Source organism: Grammomys surdaster, unplaced genomic scaffold (genome assembly GCF_004785775.1).
Source record: "Grammomys surdaster isolate TR1022 unplaced genomic scaffold, NIH_TR_1.0 125846, whole genome shotgun sequence".
In the NCBI taxonomy this organism is placed as follows: Eukaryota; Metazoa; Chordata; class Mammalia; order Rodentia; family Muridae; genus Grammomys; species Grammomys surdaster.
In genome coordinates this window covers 3,125,840-3,144,757 of record NW_021620672.1, presented here as the reverse complement: position 1 = coordinate 3,144,757, position 18,918 = coordinate 3,125,840, and the positions used below count along the sequence as shown (strand labels likewise).

General features: G+C 44.8%; 1 protein-coding gene across 1 annotated transcript in view; it reads left to right on the top strand.

Moving 5' to 3' along the window:
* Window positions 1-468: 468 nt before the first annotated feature.
* Window positions 469-18,918, top strand: part of Ngef (neuronal guanine nucleotide exchange factor) — a 59,861-nt gene continuing 41,411 nt past the window's right edge. The window contains exon 1 of the mRNA XM_028789540.1: window positions 469-580. Coding sequence (XP_028645373.1) covers window positions 477-580 — 104 coding nt within the window. The 5' untranslated portion in view covers window positions 469-476. The remainder of the gene's footprint in view (window positions 581-18,918) is intronic.

The window sequence follows — 18,918 nt, the reverse complement described above, 5'->3', positions numbered from 1 at the left end:
GGTGATGTGTTATTCTAGATCTGGTGTGATTACCCGTGGATTGGGACTCAGGGGTTGAGAGTAGGTGTGAAGTGGTTGACAAGCTACAAATGAGTTTGCCCAGAAGTGAGCTCACATTGAAAGCTTTGTGAGCCCGTAAACATTAGCCAGGCTTGCAGGTGAGCTTGATATTATATTCCCAATACCTTCCTTCCCCTCCCCCCTCCTCTCCCTTCCTTCCCTCCTCTGCCCTCTGTGTTTGTGTATATATATATGAAGTTGCTGGTATCATAGTTATAAGCTCCACTGCAGTGACATCCCAGGTCATCAAATACAGCACAAGGTATAGCAAAAATCCCTTTGGGGAGTGAGAGGAGTTCCCCCCACACTCTGCCTTTTTGGGATGACAAAACTGTCAGTAATAGATTTGCCTGAAAAAGGGGAGATCCATATTTTCTAACTTGCTCCGTTTTTTAAATGCCACAGATTTGACAGAAATGGGGAAATCTGTAAATGAACTTTTGGCCTTCAATCTGCCCCAGGGTAGATTGCCTCCCAGGAGAACATCTGCACAGAGGAACACAGGAGCCCAGGAAGACAGGTGAGCCATGTAAGCCCAGAAGGGTTTGGGACTAAACGGCTTAGCAGGGACCAGTACCATCAAGTCTTCTCAGAGCTTCTTCAGGATGTTGCTTGTCATTTAGTCCTTTTGTTTTGATTTGAGGCTGGCCTCACTATATAACTAGAGGTGGTGTGTGTGTGTGTGTGTGTGTGTGTACTTGAGTGCAAGCAAGTGTACATGCGCCTGCCTGTGCATCAGCTCGAGTGTAAGCAATTTTCAGAACTTTGTCCCTCCACTGTGGGTTCCAGGGATTGAACTCAAGTTGTTTTCCTTGCAAGACAAGCAAATACTTCTGGTTGAAGGATATTTGATCACACTGCGAACCCTGAGACTGTGCTGTTTACTGGAAAAACATATTTCTAGTTGTGATATGGCTCAGCCCTTAGCACACACCTTTAATTCCTCTGCTGGAATACAGGCACACCCCTTAGTCCACACCTTTAATCCCAAACAAAGGAAGTAAAGTTAGTTTGTAGAAGCAACCATGTTTGAAAGTGATATCTAATTGAGTTGCAGACAGAGTGACGAATCAGAGAAAGATTTGACAGAAGAGGATCTGCCCAACTCTCAGGAGAAGAGCAGAAAGGGAAGCTGCTTTAGAGAGCAGTGCAGAAAGAAACAGGCAGGCAGTTTACCGGGAGAGTTGTACAGAGACAGGTTAAAAAGAGAACAGGCTAGACACAGGTGAGGACAGGATGAGCCAGAGAGTGAGAAGGAGCCAGAAGGTTAGAATGGATTGCTAGAGTTAGTCTAAGGCCAAGCAGGAGAGGCCGAGAGAAGCCAGATTGATCCAGTCAGCTTGGAGAAGAATTTGAGCCAGAAGAGCTGAGCTGAATCAGCCAGCCAGAGCTCAGAAAGAATTAGGACGGGGTGAGCTTATTCAGCAGGAAGTCTCAGAGGCTGAGAACATTCTAGGCCTAGACAAGATTGTATAGAGGCTACAGCTTCCAGGACTAAGCCTAGGTTAGCACACAGAGGCAGTAAGCCTCGAAGACAATTGCAACAGGAGAACAAAAGTTACATTTACAGCTTTTGCCTGCTGAACCATGCATGACCTGGAGTCTTGATCCTCCTGTCTCTATCTCTCTCGTGCTGAGATTCCAGATGTGCACCACCACATCTGGCTCATGTGGTGCTGGGGAACAAACCCAGGGCTCCTCCGTGCCCAAGCTATGCTCACGGCTGCTTGATTTTACTTCTCTTACAGCGACTTGATGGCTTGTGTTTTTTCAATTTACAATTTCCTTTTGTAAAAACCATCTATTCTCCCACAATATAGGAATTTGGGGATATTATATTATAGAAAAGGAAGATTATAGTGCTACTACCTTAGAGAGGTTTTAATAAATTGCACATGTGCTGGGTCTTTTTCCTGTGCATTTTATGCTTGTTTTCCCTCCATAAGACAGTTCTTACTGTTCAATTGTTTGTTGTCTATTCATTTATCACAAACTCCTGTGTTATAAATAGTTTTCTACACACGTATGGAACATCCAGCTATACTGTGTGATGGGATTTCAATGTGTTCACTGGGCTCTTGTTTGTTGAGTATTTGGATAGACTATTAGTTAGAACTGAATTTGGCTCCTTGTCTTAGAGTTTCTGTTGCTGAGATGAAACACTATGACCAAAAGCAAGTTGCAGTGGAGGGAAGAGTTCATTTGGCTTATGCTTCCAGATCACTCACTCTTCACCATCAAAGGAAGTCAGGACAGGAACTCAAGCAGGGCAGGGACCAGGAGGCAGGAGCTGATCAGAGGCCATGGAGGGGTGGCTGCTTACCGGCTTGCTCATATGGTTTTCCTACCCTGATTTCTTACAGAACTCAGGACCACCAGCCCAGGGAACGGGCACCATTCACAATGGGCTGGGCTCTCCCCCACTGATCACTAGTTAATGCCCTGCAGGCTTGCCTGCAGCCAGATCCTATGGGCAGATTTTCTTAATTGAGGTTCCCTCCTCTCAAATGACCTCAGTTTTTGTCAAGTTGACATAAAGCTATTTAGCACAGTAGTACTTGTAACAAAAAACCACGTGACCCAGGTCATCGCAGTGGGTGCCTACTTGGCTCCTGTGTAAAAGAACTCTGAAGATCATGACAGGAGTGTTTTCATGCCTTCAGGGACCTAGGTTCCTCCTAGCATCCCACTCTGCCATCTGTTAAGATGGCTGCCAGAGCTCTAGACATCACAGCTACAGTTCAGGAGGGAAAGTGGGAGGGGTGAGTGGTTCACGTTAACTCTCTGTCTTTCTTTCTAAGTGGATTCCTTGAAGGTTGACCAGCTGACACTACTTGCATCTCATTGGATACTCATTGGCTCAGTGGTTTACATTGTGTGACACTTCCATTTGCAAAGGCTATTGGGAAAGGAGTTGTTTCATGCCAAATCCGATTTTCTCCCTCTGTGCACTGGCTTTCATTCTAAAACATCTTGGTTTCTCAGTACCGATCTAATTTATATCTCCGTGCTGACCATGAGGTTGTGTGTGTTTCTATGCATTTACTGGTTCTCCACTGACTTTCTTTTCGGTGGTGCCTGTTTGGGTCATTTGTCCATTGCTTGTGTATTTATTTTTATATTTGTAGTTCTTTATTTGTCAAATAAAAAAAATCCTTGGCCACGCCAAGCATGGAAATCATGCCTGTAATCTCAGGACTCTGGACACAGAGGCAGGGGGATTATCACGAATTCAAGGCCACTTTAGCCTACATAGTGAGTTCCAAGACAGTCTGGGCTACACAGTGAGACCTGGCTCAGAAAAAAAAAAATCCAAAGTAAATCAGAATGTTCTTGTCCCAAGATGCACACTGCAAACATTTCTACCCATGTATCATCATTTTACTGCATCATTATAAGGAGCATATGTTTTAATTTTGCTGACATTAACTTATCAGTGGTGTTCTCTTACGGCTCACCTTGTGTTTGCTATTTATCAAATACCTAACTCCCATAGACGTTCATACCTCAAGTTCTGCATCTCTGTCTGCCAGTCCATATGGCCACCCAGCTGCTTTAGTGCCATTTACATGAACGGCCTTCAACTCCTGTCAGTGAATAATATCCATGTCTCTTTTATTTATTTTTCTTTTTTTCTATTTTTTTTTTTGAGACAGGGGTCTGGCCTTGAATCTATAACACAGTCTAGCTTGACCTTGAACCCATGACATTCCTGCTTCAGCCTCCTAAGTGCTGGGATTGCAAGTCTGAGCCACTATGACCAGTTTGTTGATGTTTAAAAGAAAAGCACCACACTATGTGCATACGGGTGGGTTTGTCTCTAGACTTCTCATTGGTCTTGCTGACTGCCCTTATGCCAGAACCATACTGTCTGCAATTCTGTAGCTTTGTGCTTAAAGCCTAGTAGTGTGAGCCCTCCTACACCATTCTTTTTAAAGACAGGCCTGACTATTTTAAGTTTTGTGTTCCCATATAAATTTTAGAATCAGGATGTCAATTGCTACTCTCAAAAATATGCAGTTGAAATTGCATTATTCTTCCAGATAAATCTGGGGATCCTTGACTCCTTAAATTGTTCAGTCCGTGAATATATCCCAACTTATTTAGTTGACTGGATCCCCTCTCTTTAGATGCTTGAAAAACTAAGCCAGAATGATTTGTAGGTCTAGGATGCATTTTATACATATTTTTAATTCTTGTATGTGTTGTTCATATATGCATGTGTGTTCTGGAGTTTATGTGTGTTCATGTGTGTGACTGTAGGTGTGTGTACTACAGTGTTCCTGTGGAGATCAGAGAACTGCCTGGGGTATCCTCACTTTCTACCATGTTTAAAGCAGAGTCTCTTGTTCATCACTATGTAAGCTGGGCTAGCTGGCCTGCTTACTGGCTTACAGTGATGGCTTACAGCGAGCTTGTAAGGATTCTCTTATCTCTGCTTCCCACCTCTCCATGGAAACACTGGGATCACAGACGTGCATAACTGTGTCTGGCTTTACATGGACTCTAGGGACCTGAACTCAGGTCCTTGAGCTTGTGTGGAAGGTGTTTTACCCACTGAGCCATCTCCCCAGCCTGGATTTATACATACTTTAATTAAATTTGTCCCTAGCTATTTCTTGCTTTTTTTAAAAAAAATCTTATTTTCATGCTAGTGTTTTCTATGTCTGTTTTTAAATTATTTATTGATGAACAAAACACATCGGTAGTGCATAAAGATATAGTTATCTTGGTCAGATGGGGAGAAGTTACAAACTCTTGCACATTTACCTGGTGTTCCATGATATTTACAGATTTGCTTATTCTATTTTTTTTTATGTCACTGTCTTAGTTAGGGTTGCTATTGCTGTGACAAAACACCTTGACAAAAAAACAAGTTGGAAAGGAGAAGGTTTATTTAGCCTACAGTTCCACATGGTTGTTCATCACCAAAGGAAGACAGGGCAGGAACCTGGAGGCAAGAGCTGATGCAGAGGCCATGGAGGGATGCTGCTTACTGGCTTGCTTCCCCTGGCTTGCTCAGTCTGCTTTCTTTATACAACCTAGAACCACCAGCTCAGGAATGGCACCACTGACAATGGGCTGGGTCCTCCCCAACTGATCGCTAGTTGAGAATTTGCCCTATAGCTGGATCTCAGGGAGGCATTTCCTCAACTGAGGCTCCTTTCTCTGTGATGACTCTAGATTGTGCCAAGTTGACACAGAACCAGCCAGTACAGTAGCTTTAGGTTTTCTATTCTCTGAATCTTACCCTCTGTGAATACTGTCTCATTTCTCCTGTGTTTTGGGACTCTTTGGGGGCTCTTGTTTTTACTGACGTATAGCACAGGCAAGTAAGCCCTTGACGGCAATGCTGAATCAATATAGCCATGGTAGACATCTTTGTTCATTCCCTGCCACAGGATGCTTTGATTGCAAAGATCAGAAACCCATTCAAACTCCCTCAAATAATTAATTATAGGAAGAACCCAAAGAGGATCTAAGTCTAAGACATGAAGCCTATCTCATCAGGAACCAGAAATACCTGATCAGTTTCTCTGGGGCCCTTCCCCCTTGCCTCTCATGTGAACCTTTTTCCACCTTTGGGTCAGGTATCTACCTCTATGCTGATTAGGTAAAGGAACAAGGGAGAAGATTAATGGGCCATCCCCACATTATCAGCAGGACCTGCGTCTGCAAGCCCCAAGGAGAGGGGCTAAAGAGATGGCTCGGTGGTAAAGAGATGGTTCAGTTTTAAGCAGCCACAAATGGTGGCTCACCACTGCCTGTAACTTCAGTTCCAGGGGATCTGATCCCCTGTTCTTGCATCTGCAGGGACCCACACATGTATAATATATATATTCACACCAATACACAGATATAGAAATAAATCTTGAAAGAAAAAAAAGTCAGGGAAAGCCAGGCAACCCTTGGTATATCTAGTGTCATCTGTTAGGGTTTGGATCTCACACACGACAACACTAGAGGAAACATGCACGAAGTAAAAAGCCACAGATTGACGTAGGGACAGGAGGGACTCCAGGCTGCAGATGAGGGGACTAGAGAACTGGGGTCTTCAAAATGGCTGCAAGAACCACAGGCCTTTAGTCTCTGAAAAGCTTGGGTGGTGCTGATAAGAGGCATGCGTCACTTCTTCACAATCAGTACCTTTCCAACAGGTTGCTCAGCCAGTGGATCAAGCACTCTTCCATGTACTGAGTTACAGTGATGCTCAGTGAGATGGCCGGAAGGAAGCACAGTCAAGGCAGAATAGTGCTCCTTACAGAGAGAGACACCGGAACGGTACTTTATTGGTTGAGCTAACTATAACACATCATTATTAGAATCGGTGTTGTGTGACTTTTCCAAGAGAGTATATTCCTATTCACTGTGGACACAGAGGGCAAAGGTAGATCAAAGAAATGATTCTGCCAAGTCCAGTGTGGTGATCCAGTGAGTTCACTGAGGGTAACCTCAGGAGCATGGGTCAGGAGTTACTAGCAAGAACACATGAGTATCAGGTAAGAGCATCACAGCAAGTCCTGTTCCAGCATGGGCAACAGCTCACAAAACTGCATTGTTGGAGTGTCCCATGCAAGTTATGGGCAGCTCCACCACCAGAGGCTCTCCCGTTCCTGTCAGTTTCCAGCCATGGCTTATTGCTTGTATAACTTAACTAGGTGGAGTCATCCACTGATCCATCTCAAACAGAGCCACTGCTGTGCATTTTCTAGCGCCACTAAAGACTCAAGTGTGGCACTGTGAGTTTGAATTTCTGAAGCTGGACAAGGACCAGGTTCCATATTGGAAACTGTTTCCATGGAAACACACGAATGGCACAAACAGTTACTCCGGTGGCAGCTTGTTCAGCAGTGCTTGCTCCAGTTGTTGCTACAAAAGAGTCTTACAGTAACTAAGTTTCTTAAAATAAAACACAACAAAAGTGTAAACAAGCCTGGAGAGACTTAAGAAGTCGTATTAACTAATTGCAATTAACTATTTTTTTTAAAAAAATAAAAAATTCCTTTTTCAGCCAATACACTATGGACCAGGGATGGGGATGAAGGAGACTGTCAGGAGTGGGCTGGGGGCTGGGGTGTCAAGTGTTAAAAGACAAGCAATTTTGGACACTGGTCAAATATTTCAAGATGCTAAGAAATGATTGTTTATTTCCTCGGGCACTCTCATGCTATGACAGTTATTTTTTCAGCCATGTGTAAGTCTCTGCATCTTTTGGAGAGACACTCTGGAATATTTCAAACGGGACAAGATGATGTCCAACGTTTGCTCCAAAATACTGCGTGTTGGGGAAGCAGTGGGAGGGGCGGAGACAAAGCACAGGCCCTGAGCAGGTCTGCGGGGGCTGGGGTGTGTGTTTCAGACGCTCCTTATACTTTTCTGTCTTCTTGAGTATGTTTGAAAATCTCCATAGTAAAAAGTTTGAGTGTAATGACCCATTCTGCCCCACGTTTGAGGGCCACTTTGTCCCAGCCCGAGCTGCTGCTCCAGTCCGCGGGTCAGGGTCTAGCAAGAGAGAGAGAGTGAGGATGGAAGGGCAAGAGATGCGAAGAATAGAGACAAGACATAGAGTCTGTTCAAGTCTCGTTTATTGAAAGGAAATCATGGGTGTATATAAGCATAAGCAGGGGAACGCAGCTGAAGACACTTCACCATGTGCACCTTGCAGCTGGGGCACTAAACAACAAAACAAGACATATGAGAAAAACAAGATGTTTATCAGAGTGTGCTCAGCTGTTGTAGGCTGTTGAAAACAAGTCTCTTGTCAGGGTATATGGCCTGAGATGGCTGCAAAGATGATAGCCGCTTTCTGCTAGGAGTCGGCTCCCAACATTTGAGGTGTTTTGTTGTTGTTGTTGTTGTTTTTAAATTAGGTTCATTTTGAAAACTTTTGAAAATTGTTGTTTGTTTATTGGTCATTCTGGGCTAGAACTCGCTGTGGTACTTAGGAAACAGAGGTACATGCCACATCCTAAAGCTGATCTGGAACAAAACAAAACCTCAGAAAAAGAAAAGCAAATGGCACAATGTTTTCAGAGAAGCTGCCCAGGTCACGAACCCCTGATGCCTGCTTTCTTATGGTGCCCATAACCACCAGCCCAGGGATGGCATCACCCACAGTAGCCTGGGTCCTTCCCTGTCAATCGCTAAGAAAAAGCCTACAGTTTTGTCCACAGCCAGATCTTATGGAGACCTTTTCTTAATTGAGGGTCCCTCCTCTTAGATGACTTTAGCTTGTATCAAGTTGACATAAACTATCCAGCACAGAGGACTTGCCAGCTATGCCTTATAGCTCCCTTCTACTGCCAACTGAGGTGACGACCATTTGTCTGCTGAGACATACACATCAGTCCACATGGAAGCCAAACGAGTTCTCCACACGGGATGCCCCTTTTTGTGGATCTCTAGCGAAGCATCAGAAGATCCCAGACCCTCAGCTGTGAAGACTAAAGGGAGGGCGGGTTTCACCTATGAACGTCTATTTTTACACTGTCTGTGACTTACATTTTGCAGCCTATGCTGCTAATTACATATACTTTTGACAGCTGTGTCTTCTTTGCAGAATTTTTTATATTTTTTTCTGTCTTCCTGATGTTGAAGAGACATGCTTGCTCTTTTCCACAGGCCTTAGAGATATAGGCTTCAGAAGATCAAATACTTCCCTCTCAGGTATGACCCTGGAGGTAAATGAGTCTCTCTGGCTGGCTGTACCTTAAGCCAGGTGTGGTGGGTGAACAGACAGGGGCTGAGAACTGCTACAACTCTAATGGAAAGTTCTGGAAGACACAGTCCACTCATCTCCTTTGCCATGTAGTAAGATTTACACAGGCTGGACAGAAGCTCTGTGGTAAATACTGTATAAAATGGGCATGCTGAAGCAACCCTGTAACCCCAGCACTCCAGAGGTAGGAGAAGGAACAAGAGTTCAAGGTCACCTGGACTGCATACTGACTCAGAGGCCAAAAGCTAGCTGTTCAGTGGTGGCACTCACCTTTAATTCCAGCACTTGGGAGGCAAAGACAGGTGGATCTCTGTGAGTTTGAGGCCAGCCTGGTCTACAGATTGAGATCTAGGACAGCCAGGGCTCCACAAGACAACCTTTCACAAAAGAAAAGCAGATTACAGCTTTGCTCAAAGAAGATTCCAGAAGCCACCAGTAACAAATCTGTCCTTGTAACAGTTAAAAAGATGCTGGATTCAACAAGGCATCCTGCTCCAAGTGCAAAGCCTCCAAATAATTATTGAAAACACAAGATCTCAATGTGAGCAAAACAGCTTTCCTTATGGCTGTGTTCAAGTACCAGACAAAAGCATCTTAAGGAAGTGTTTTCTTTGGCCGAAGCAGAGGGGATACAGTCCATGGAGGAGGCATAGAGGCAGGAGCTTGAGACAGCTCATACTGTGTTTGCAGTCAGGGAGTAAAGACACGAATGAGTGGGCTCAGCTCACTTTCTAGTGTGTGTGTGTGTGTGTGTGTGTGTGTGTGTGTGTGTTTGTGTGTGTGTTTGTGTGTGTGTGTTTGTTTGTGTGTGTGTGTTTGTTTGTTTGTTTTTAGTCCAGAACTCAGCCTAAGGAATGGTTCTGCCCACAGGGTAGGGTCTATCCCAAGTAATCAAATCTAGATAGTGCCTCATGGACATGACCAGAGGGTTGTCTACCAGGAGATTTTAGGTTCTGTCAAGAAAGCAATCAAGGTTAACCACCACACACACACATGAAGGAAACTCCACATACCTTGGAGGAAGCCCAGAACCAAAACTGGAGTGTTTTCTCCAGCCCTGGGCAGATGGCCGTCAGCAGGTTACAGGGATATGACAGACTCAATCCTGCATCTTAAACTTTCATAAAGATATTCATGCCAATATCAACAGTTAAGTATCTTTCAGTTTAAAGGAAAGGGTACGTGTGGACCCTCCTCTGGCTTTAATTTTTTATCATTTTAGTTGGGGAGCAGCAGAATCAAATCAAAGCTATTTGAACACCATAGGATTCAGTACACTAGTCCGTTGTCAAAGGCAAATTGTTCAAGGCAATTGATCACTGATCTAACACTTTGCAACAAGAGGATGGCAGGCTCAGAGAACAGAACAGATAGCCAGACATGGTGGTATACGCCTTTAATGCCAGCACTCAGGAGGCAGAGGCAGGTGGATCTCTCACACTCTCACGGTGCTCAAGGCCAGCCTGGTCTATACATAGAGTTCCAGGATATGGGGGGGGGAGGTGTGAAGGGGTGGTGGTGAGGGGACAACCAAAAGCATTTCTCAGTAGAAATGGTCTTGTGAAGGTAGAGCAAAAGGTTTTTGTCTATCCAGATTGAGAATGGAAATTCCAGGAAAAGTTATACCAAAAACAAAAACAAAAAAAAAACCCCAAACCCACAAATTAACAAGCAAACAACAAAACAAACAAACAAAAAGCAGGTGGCCGGGCAATGGTGATGCACGCCTTTAATCCCAGCACTTGGGAGGCAGAGGCAGTCGGATTTCTGAGTTCAAGAGTTCGAGGCTAGCCTGGTCTACAGAGTGAGTTCCCGGACAGCCAGGGCTACACAGAGAAACCCTGTCTCGAAAAAGCCAAAAAAAAAAAAAAAAAAAAGCAGGTGAACCCACTGATGGAGAAAGTATTGATAATGCTTTGAAAGTATTATCAATGTGCAGAGGGATTGATAAAAGAATGTTCTAGTCAAGGGTCTACCCATATAGACCCTTGTACACTCAGTACTGAAGTCCTGAAGCCGGAATAGCCTAGATTTCTCTGTCTCGTCAGATGCCATGGCCCTTACATATGTTTCATAACTCTGGAAATGATAAGCACATTTCTTGTTGGTGTTATTCTGGCTGTTTTATTGTCAGTTTGACTTTTTAACAGGGTCTTCTGTAGCTAGGGATAGGTTTAAAGTCAACACACTAAGGATGCAGGACGTATGTAGGACAGACATTAATTTTCCGTGTCTTCCTTAATGTCCCTCCAATGTCTCTCAGTAAACTGGAGCTTAATAACTCAACCAGATACCAGGAACCCTTCTGTCACTGTGTCCCCTCCCCAACTCTGAACTAGTCTTCTAGGTATATCTGGCACACCCAACTTTCTTAGGGGTTCTGGGGGATTGAACCTAAGTCCGCATGCTTGCTCAGCAAGCACCTAAGCCATCTTGTCGGCCTTTCTTGCTGTTGATTTTGCTTATGCCTCAAGATAGGGTCCAACTATGCAATCTTGCTTGGTGTAGAACTTCCTATGTAGACCAAGCTGGCCATGAACTCATAGACATCCACCTGTCTCTGCCTTGGATTAAAGATGTGTGCACCACCATGACCAGCTACTAGCCATATTTTAAAAGACCTGCTCATATCACCAGGCAAACAAACTTGAGACTTTAGCCCCACTCTCTTACCTCCCCACCTCCCCTAGAGCCCTGCTGAGGCCCTTCAAGGCTTCACAGCTCACACCCTGGAGGACTTGGGTCCTCTTCCTGTGCTGCACCAGGCCTCTGGGCTACATATAGGAACCAGACCGTCTTCCCCTTTCCTCCAGCCTTCTCCTCTTGTAGAAGTGTGGACAAGGAGCTGCATTTCCAGCTTGTGCCCCCAGCCTGTGGAGAGAGACCCACGGAACACTGACACTCAGAGTCCCTTGTTCCGAACTACAGCAACTCACCAAGTGCGACGTCCTTCTTATAGCATAAGAACCCATGGGAGACTTAGTTCACCTTTGACCAATGTCTTGGGATTGCTGCCCTGTGTTAAGATTTGGGAGAGTGCTGTAGAGATCAAAAGGAGTAACAAACGTGGCCTGTGGCATCCTGGTGGTTCCAGAGTTCAGCCTGCACACTGCACCCTGAGAGGGAATAGACCTCTTCCTATTTCTTTTTTTCTCTCTGACTGGAGTAATTGGTGCTGTCAGTCCTGGATCCCGACACTGCCCGTCATGCATTTGTCAAACCTCTAAATTAAGACCTCGACTCTGCGGTGTAGAATAATAACATGCTCTATTTTGGCTGAGTTTAATGACTGTGCCAGGATTCAAGTTCTTGCCAGGTTGCAAGGTCACGTGGGTGCTGGAAAGCCTGCCTTGCCCTGGCCCGGAGAGAGCTAGTTGTGTATAAGAAAAAGAAATGAGACTGTGCACCACTCTAGACAGACCATCAGATAGCAGGTGGCTGCTTTTCAGAGGCCCGTAGGAGGGGCCTGGCACACCCAACTCAGCTCACAACTCCCCTAAGCAGGTTAGAGAGACAGCCTGCTCCTTGGAATCTCCTCACTGGTTGCCTTCATTACCTTTCTAGCAAAAACTAAAGAATCATGCAGAAACCCACCTGAGCTTGGCACAAGGGCATCCCAATCTCGTATTCACACCCAAGAGCAGCTGACCATAAGACTAGATAGAGCTTAATGATTATTCTAATAACAGCAAGACCTGAAAGATGTCAACCCTGGCTAACTCTGTAAGGCTGTGTGTGTGTGTGTGTGTGTGTGTGTGTGTGTGTGTGTGTGTGTGTTCGTCCCCATGGCAGCCCAGGGAAGAGCCTGGTTGGTGGTGGGTGGTGAGGAAGGCTGAGGTGAAAGAGACTTCCTGCCAATGGCAGGCACATAAACTTGGAAGAGGAGTCTGAAGATCTAGCCAGCAGCTTGCCCATAAGCTTGTGAGAGTCTGAACCACTAGGTTTGTGGCCCACAGAAGCCAATGAAGAGAATAAATGCAAATTTCTGTGCTGTTTTTAATGGTGATCAATAAACAATATATTGGTAGTATTTTCTAGAAATTAGAAATAGAAGGTGATTCTTAATAAACAAACGATACTGGACACTATATCTCTCAGAGCTCTGCTTCTTCCTGGTCCCTGTCAAGGGGATCCCTGCAGTTGACTGTCCTCACAGCCCTTAGACAGGGACTAGCTTGCTGTCCACGGTCCACATCTTCAAAACAGGTAGGGATGAACCCTGAGGGGTAGTCTGTGCTTTCCTGGGAGCAGCTAAGACCAGGACTTCAAGATGGCATCCAAGCAAGGCTTCTTTCCCCCATGCCTGCTTCAGAACCTCATAGGCTTCTAGAAGCTCTGCCTTAGTGAATCTCTTGAATCTGGATCTCACAGGAACCTGACTCAACTCTGCTTCCTTGAAATTAAAAAAAAAAAAAAAGCATTATCAGGTTCTTAAAGATGCTCTCTCATTCCCATAACTAGCAAGATGATTTTTGAACAAAGAAAACAGAAGCAGATAAGTTCAAATATGTAATTGATCCAGTTATTTTTCAAAAAGCATTTGCCAGGACACTGAGAGGAGTGACTACAAAGCAAAATTCTTTTTGTTTGTTTCTTTGTTTGTTTGTTTTTGTTTTTCAAGACAAGGTTTCTCTGTGTAGTCCTGACTATCTTAGAGCTGGGGCTGGCCTTGAACTCAGAGATCTATCTGCCTCTGCCTCCAGAGTGCTGGGATTAAAGGCGTTGCCACCACATCCAGCTAACAAAGTAAATTCTTTAGAGACCTTTCCAGAAGGGCCTGGGAGAACCATCAACTGCTCTCAGAATATGATTCTTGGACCCAGAGACAGTGGGCTTCTGAGGTTAAGCACAGGCTGAAGCCTGAACTGCTGGGGCTTTACAACCATCAGTTGGTTAATAATAACTTCACCCCAGAGCTGCTGGCAATGTAAATTCGTCAGTTGTGGCCCCTTTCATGTTTCTCTGAAACACATTAACTTAATCACATAGTCATAAAAACAAACAAACAAACAGAGGCTGACCAGACAGAGGAGGTCAAGGTTTGGTATCAGTTGTTGATCACACCAACTCTGGCAGTTTCCCTAATCCTGTCACTGGACCTGTGATGATTCAACAGACATCTCTGCAAGTCAGCTGCCTTGCCAGCACAGAGGCAAGGGCCGGACCACAAGACCTATGAGGTGCCCTTCTCTCCAGTCTTCTCCGTCAGGAGGAGTGGGGGCGATGGAGGATGGAGATACTACATAGCTGGACCTCAGCCCATGTTCAGCACATACCAACCAACTCCTATCGATGCCTTTTTTTTATTATGTTTTTGTCTGTCTGTCTGTCTGTCTGTCTGAGATAAGGCCTTGCTTATCAGGCTAAATTGAAATTGACTATGTAACTCAGGCTGGCCTTGAACTTGTGATGTTCTTGCCTCAGCATTCTAAGTGCTGGCCTGTCCAGAGCAGGGACTGTTATCTATTACGAGCAAGGGGTTTGAATCCCCCGAGGGGAGAGGAGCGACAGGTCCTGCTCCTGGAGAGGGAAGAGAGAGTATGCCGAGAGACAGAGGGTTTGTGGAATTCAGTTACTTCTTTAATGATAATGCACAGCAAGCAAACACAAACACAAATGCTAAGGCTATTGCTACAACAAGATATTGTCACATTTCCTATACATTGCCTGTAACAATATGCACTATTAACACAAATAATAAGTTGCTAATTACCAAAGAAATAAGCATAGCAATAAACACATCATTCATTCATGGATTATACGACCTGAGTCCTTTTGATGGTGGTGACAGGTTTGAGTCTGTGAAGGTGGGGTCAGGCTGTGGCTTCCAGATAATTTGACCTCCTAGGGTGCTTAGCCACGAAGAAGCTGGAGGCATTGGTCTCTCCGTTTGAAGCCAGGTTGGCCATGAAGTTGGAGGCATAGGTCTCTCAGTTAACTCTTTATGACCGGGTGCTGATGAGGCTTTGTCCAGAGGATCACATTGGCCAGTCATGGCTACAAGTGTGATGAAGTGCTCTCATCGGGCTCCTCTTTTATGTTGGATTTGGCTTTACTCCTGACATGCACGGCAGATAACCACTCGTGTCTGGTTATCTCAGCACAGCTTCATTTCCAGACTTGCCTTTACAAGTACCAGACATGTCTTTACAAGTACCAGACTAGTCTCTACAATTTCCTATTACAAAATGGAGTTGGATGCCGGGCGTTGGTGGCGCACGCCTTTAATCCCAGCACTTGGGAGGCAGAAGCAGGCGGATTTCTGAGTTCGAGGCCAGCCTGGTCTACAGACTGAGTTCCACGACAGCCAGGACTATACAGAGAAACCCTGTCTCGAAAAAAAACAAAAAACAAAAACAAAAAAATTGGAGTTGGTCCTGTTTAAGGGCCTGCTCCTTACATGGCCAAACAGCCATGGGCCTACCGTACCTGGCCTTCTTTGCTCTCTTGATTCACAGAGTCTTAGAAGCTAGTTCCTTTCAAGGAAGTGGGTCATGTTGAAAATGTATGTAAAATATTCATGGAAACAGCACAGCACACTGTGTTTACAAACCTGTCGGAAAAACATAAACATCCAAAACTCGCAACCAGAAAAAGACATGAAAAGATTATTTGCCAGACAACAAATCAGCTTAACGAGTAAAAAAAAACAAGACATTGATTTCATTGAGCCAACTGGCACGTCCGAAACAATACAAAGCTCTGATACCGGAAAGAGCACTGTGGAGAGACGCTATAGATTAGGTACAAACCGGCTGGAGCTGCCTGACGTCTGAATGTAGAAAAGCAATAAGAACCGCTCCTAATCTTCAACTAAGAGGCCAAGGAGATGAACTGCTCAGAAGCCAGATGTGGAGGCTCAGCCCTGAGATGCTTCAGTGGACCCAGCTGTTCCCCGTGAACGCCCACTGTGGGAGGCTTTGGACTGCACTGCTGACTTAGCAGAGAATCAAACGGGCAGCAAGCAGCCCTGCTTTGTGGGGCCTGTGTTCCAGTGAGCACTGGTACCCACAGCTCCTGAGTTTGGCTCTTCACCCCTCATCTCTGCACCCTCTGCATGGCAGTGCATACTGCTTGACTGGCATCAAAGGTGCCATTTCTCTATTCAGACCTCTAACCCAGCTTTGGTTTTTGAGGTGAAGGAATGAAACCCATTGAACCACACTCCTTGCCCTTCCCTGACTTTTTTGTTAATTTTTTATTATAGTGTGTGTGTGTGTGTGTGTGTGTGTGTATTCAAAATACCTTCAAGTCAAAAGGTACACTCAGGAAAGTCTTAGTCTGTGTCCTGCCTGCTCTGGAAGTAGTCATTTTTACTAGTTGGGGGATGGGGAGTGAAGATATACATATCTAAGAAGCGTTTTTAACATTTGTTTATGTGTGTGCGTGCATATGCCACAGTGGGCATATGGAGGTCAGAGGGATAACTTGCAGGACTCAATTCTCACCTTCTACTGTAGGTGCTGGGGACAGAATTCAGGTCATTAAGGCTTGCCCGCAGGGTGCTTTTACTACTGAACCATCTTTTGAGTTGACATCTTCTGACTCAGTTCTGTTACAATAGCAGCTGCACACACTCTTTCCCACCTGGCTTCTTCAGCTCAACCCTGGAAATCAGCTCCATCTGGTGACCCTTTTCTCACAGCCATTTCTACAGTAGCATCACACTTGGTCGTATGAAGCTATACAGTTTGTCCAACCAGTTTTTTAGGTGAGGATTTAGGTTGTTTCTAACACAGAGCTCCGAAAGACGATGCCACAGTGAATTAACTTTGTGTGCATCTTGCTCCGTATGCTAGGATTGAGTCTTCAGGGAAAATTCGAGTACAGAATTTCTGGGATAAAAGCACGGATGCTCCTAGAAGTTTTTGTTCAATTCCCCTCCATAAAAGCCTGAATGATTTGTCCTCGAAACCGAAGGGTGTGTTGGCGCATACTTCTCAGAGTATAATCACAATAGATTTCAATGGAGAAAATTCAGATCGTTCTATCTTTAAGAGGCCGGAGTGATGACCACCCACAAGGAGCACAGGGTGTGCCGGACCAGATCCAGGGCTTGGCTGGAGATGGGACAGGCATGCTCCAAGGTGCTCTTGAAGGGAAGGAATTTTCCATTCTGTGCTGTCATTTTTCTGACTCACTCCCGTGGAGCAGACATGCCCCTCTCCTAGGGAGAGCCCATCACTTTGCAGAGGACACATAGCTGCTGACAGCAGAGGCTCCTTTCCCAAGAACAAATGACAATTCTACTTAGAAGACAGTGCTTCTCCCAAGTCAAGGATCTTCCTCTGAGACCCCCCCAAAAAAAATAAAAAATAAAAAACAAAGGAAAAAGAGCCCTCTATGGATCAGATTTTTAGCCTGAGCTAAGCAGAGAGAACTAAGCCAGGAAAACTATGACTATGACAAAGCAAAGCCACTCCAAGGGCTGAGCAACGTTTTAGAAACAGCAAGAACTTAAGCATGCTGCATGGAAAAAATAAGACACAGCTTAAAAAGAACAGAAAGTGGCCAATGGTCAGTGTCAGGAAGGAACAAACAGGCAGGAGAGAGAAAACCAGGAGTGGAACAGCAGCTCTTGTTGGCAAACAGATTTTGTCCCTGGAAAATAATAGTGTGTTAGCTAAAGGGACTCTTCTCTTTCAAGGAAGCCAGGAGGAGAAATCTCTGTAAACAGGCTAAAAGGAAAGGGTTTGTAGGATGGTGTTTGCGGCTGCTTTGCTGAGGGGTATTAGGAGGGCCCTCCCCCAGATTTGCCTCAATCAGCAGATGTATAAGGAGCCTCAGGGGTATGCCAGGCATCCTGCTTGGCAACCGAGGAAGGAGATAGAATCAGGTATCCCTCCACTCTGAGCAGTGTATTGGGACAGCAAGTTAACTTTCCAGTCAGGAGAGATCAGAGCCCTAAGAGCCCCCAGCTCTGTCTCTGGAACAGGAGAGAGGGGCTTCCTAGGCGGGAGGCATCTGCCAAGCGTGTGGAGGAGCCTGATGCTGGGGTGCTGGAGGATCCCCTTTTCATTAGGAGACAGTGAGAGCCTGCTCTGGCTGAAATGGAAGCAGTGTTCTGATTAGAACTCCTACACTAAAATTTTTGGAAAGAAAAGGGCAATTTCTGGAAAAGGGACTTAAAAAAAAAAGACAGATGAGCATATCTGGTAAGTGCCTTAACACTGTGGATGCAGGGAAATAGCTCATGTAAAATTGGCTTCATGATTCTCTCGGGAAAAAAAAATTTTTTTTTCAGAGATTGATGGATGTGACAGATTGAGATATTTTTTCTCAGGTAAATTGAGAGACTTGGAAGCAGCCCCGCCCCTTCCCAGTTCGTCGTGATCTCCTGTAGTTAAGCGCACTTTCAACTCAGGATCTAAATTTATGCACATCAAAAGGTTGATGTTGTTTTAAAGTAACTTTTCTCATTATGTAAGTGGCACATTTATTGTAGAAAAAAAAAATTAAACACATGAGTACAAAGAAGAAAATTCCCTCAGAACCCAGGCAGCCAGCTACAAGTTCGGTGCAATACTTTCTGTGGTTGTTCTTGTAGCCACCACCCCCAGTAATTCCTTTATTATGTCACGTGCAGGGACAGGCTCACACACCACCTTCCACCATTCAATTCAGTCTTCAGGCTCCTGCAGGAAGTATCCTTAGCCACCGAGACATCCCGCTGCCTCATCCATCAGTCCTTTTATTTAAAAGGCCATATACATATGTAAAATTCCATGCTTAAAAGTCAGCCTATAAGCAAAATAAATAAGATGTAGCAGTTTGTGCTTATAATCCAGCACTTGGAGGGTAGGACGGTAAAGATAAAGAACACCAAGTTCAAGTCCAGCTTGGGCTACATTGTGAATTCTAAGCAAGCATGGGCAACAAAGTATGAGCCTGTCTATGAAACAAAATCAAGCCAAACAAGACGCCATAACACTTGCATTTAAACTATAAAATGATACAGACATCTATATATTTTATTAAAACATATAGGCATCTTTTCATATTATTAAATATAATTCTAAAATCATTCTAACCATACAGTATTCCATGGGACAGATATGTCACTATTTAAACTGCAAACCGGGGCAGAGGACAGTTGGTAAAGTGCTTGCCATGCAAGCGTGAGGATCTGGGTTCAAACC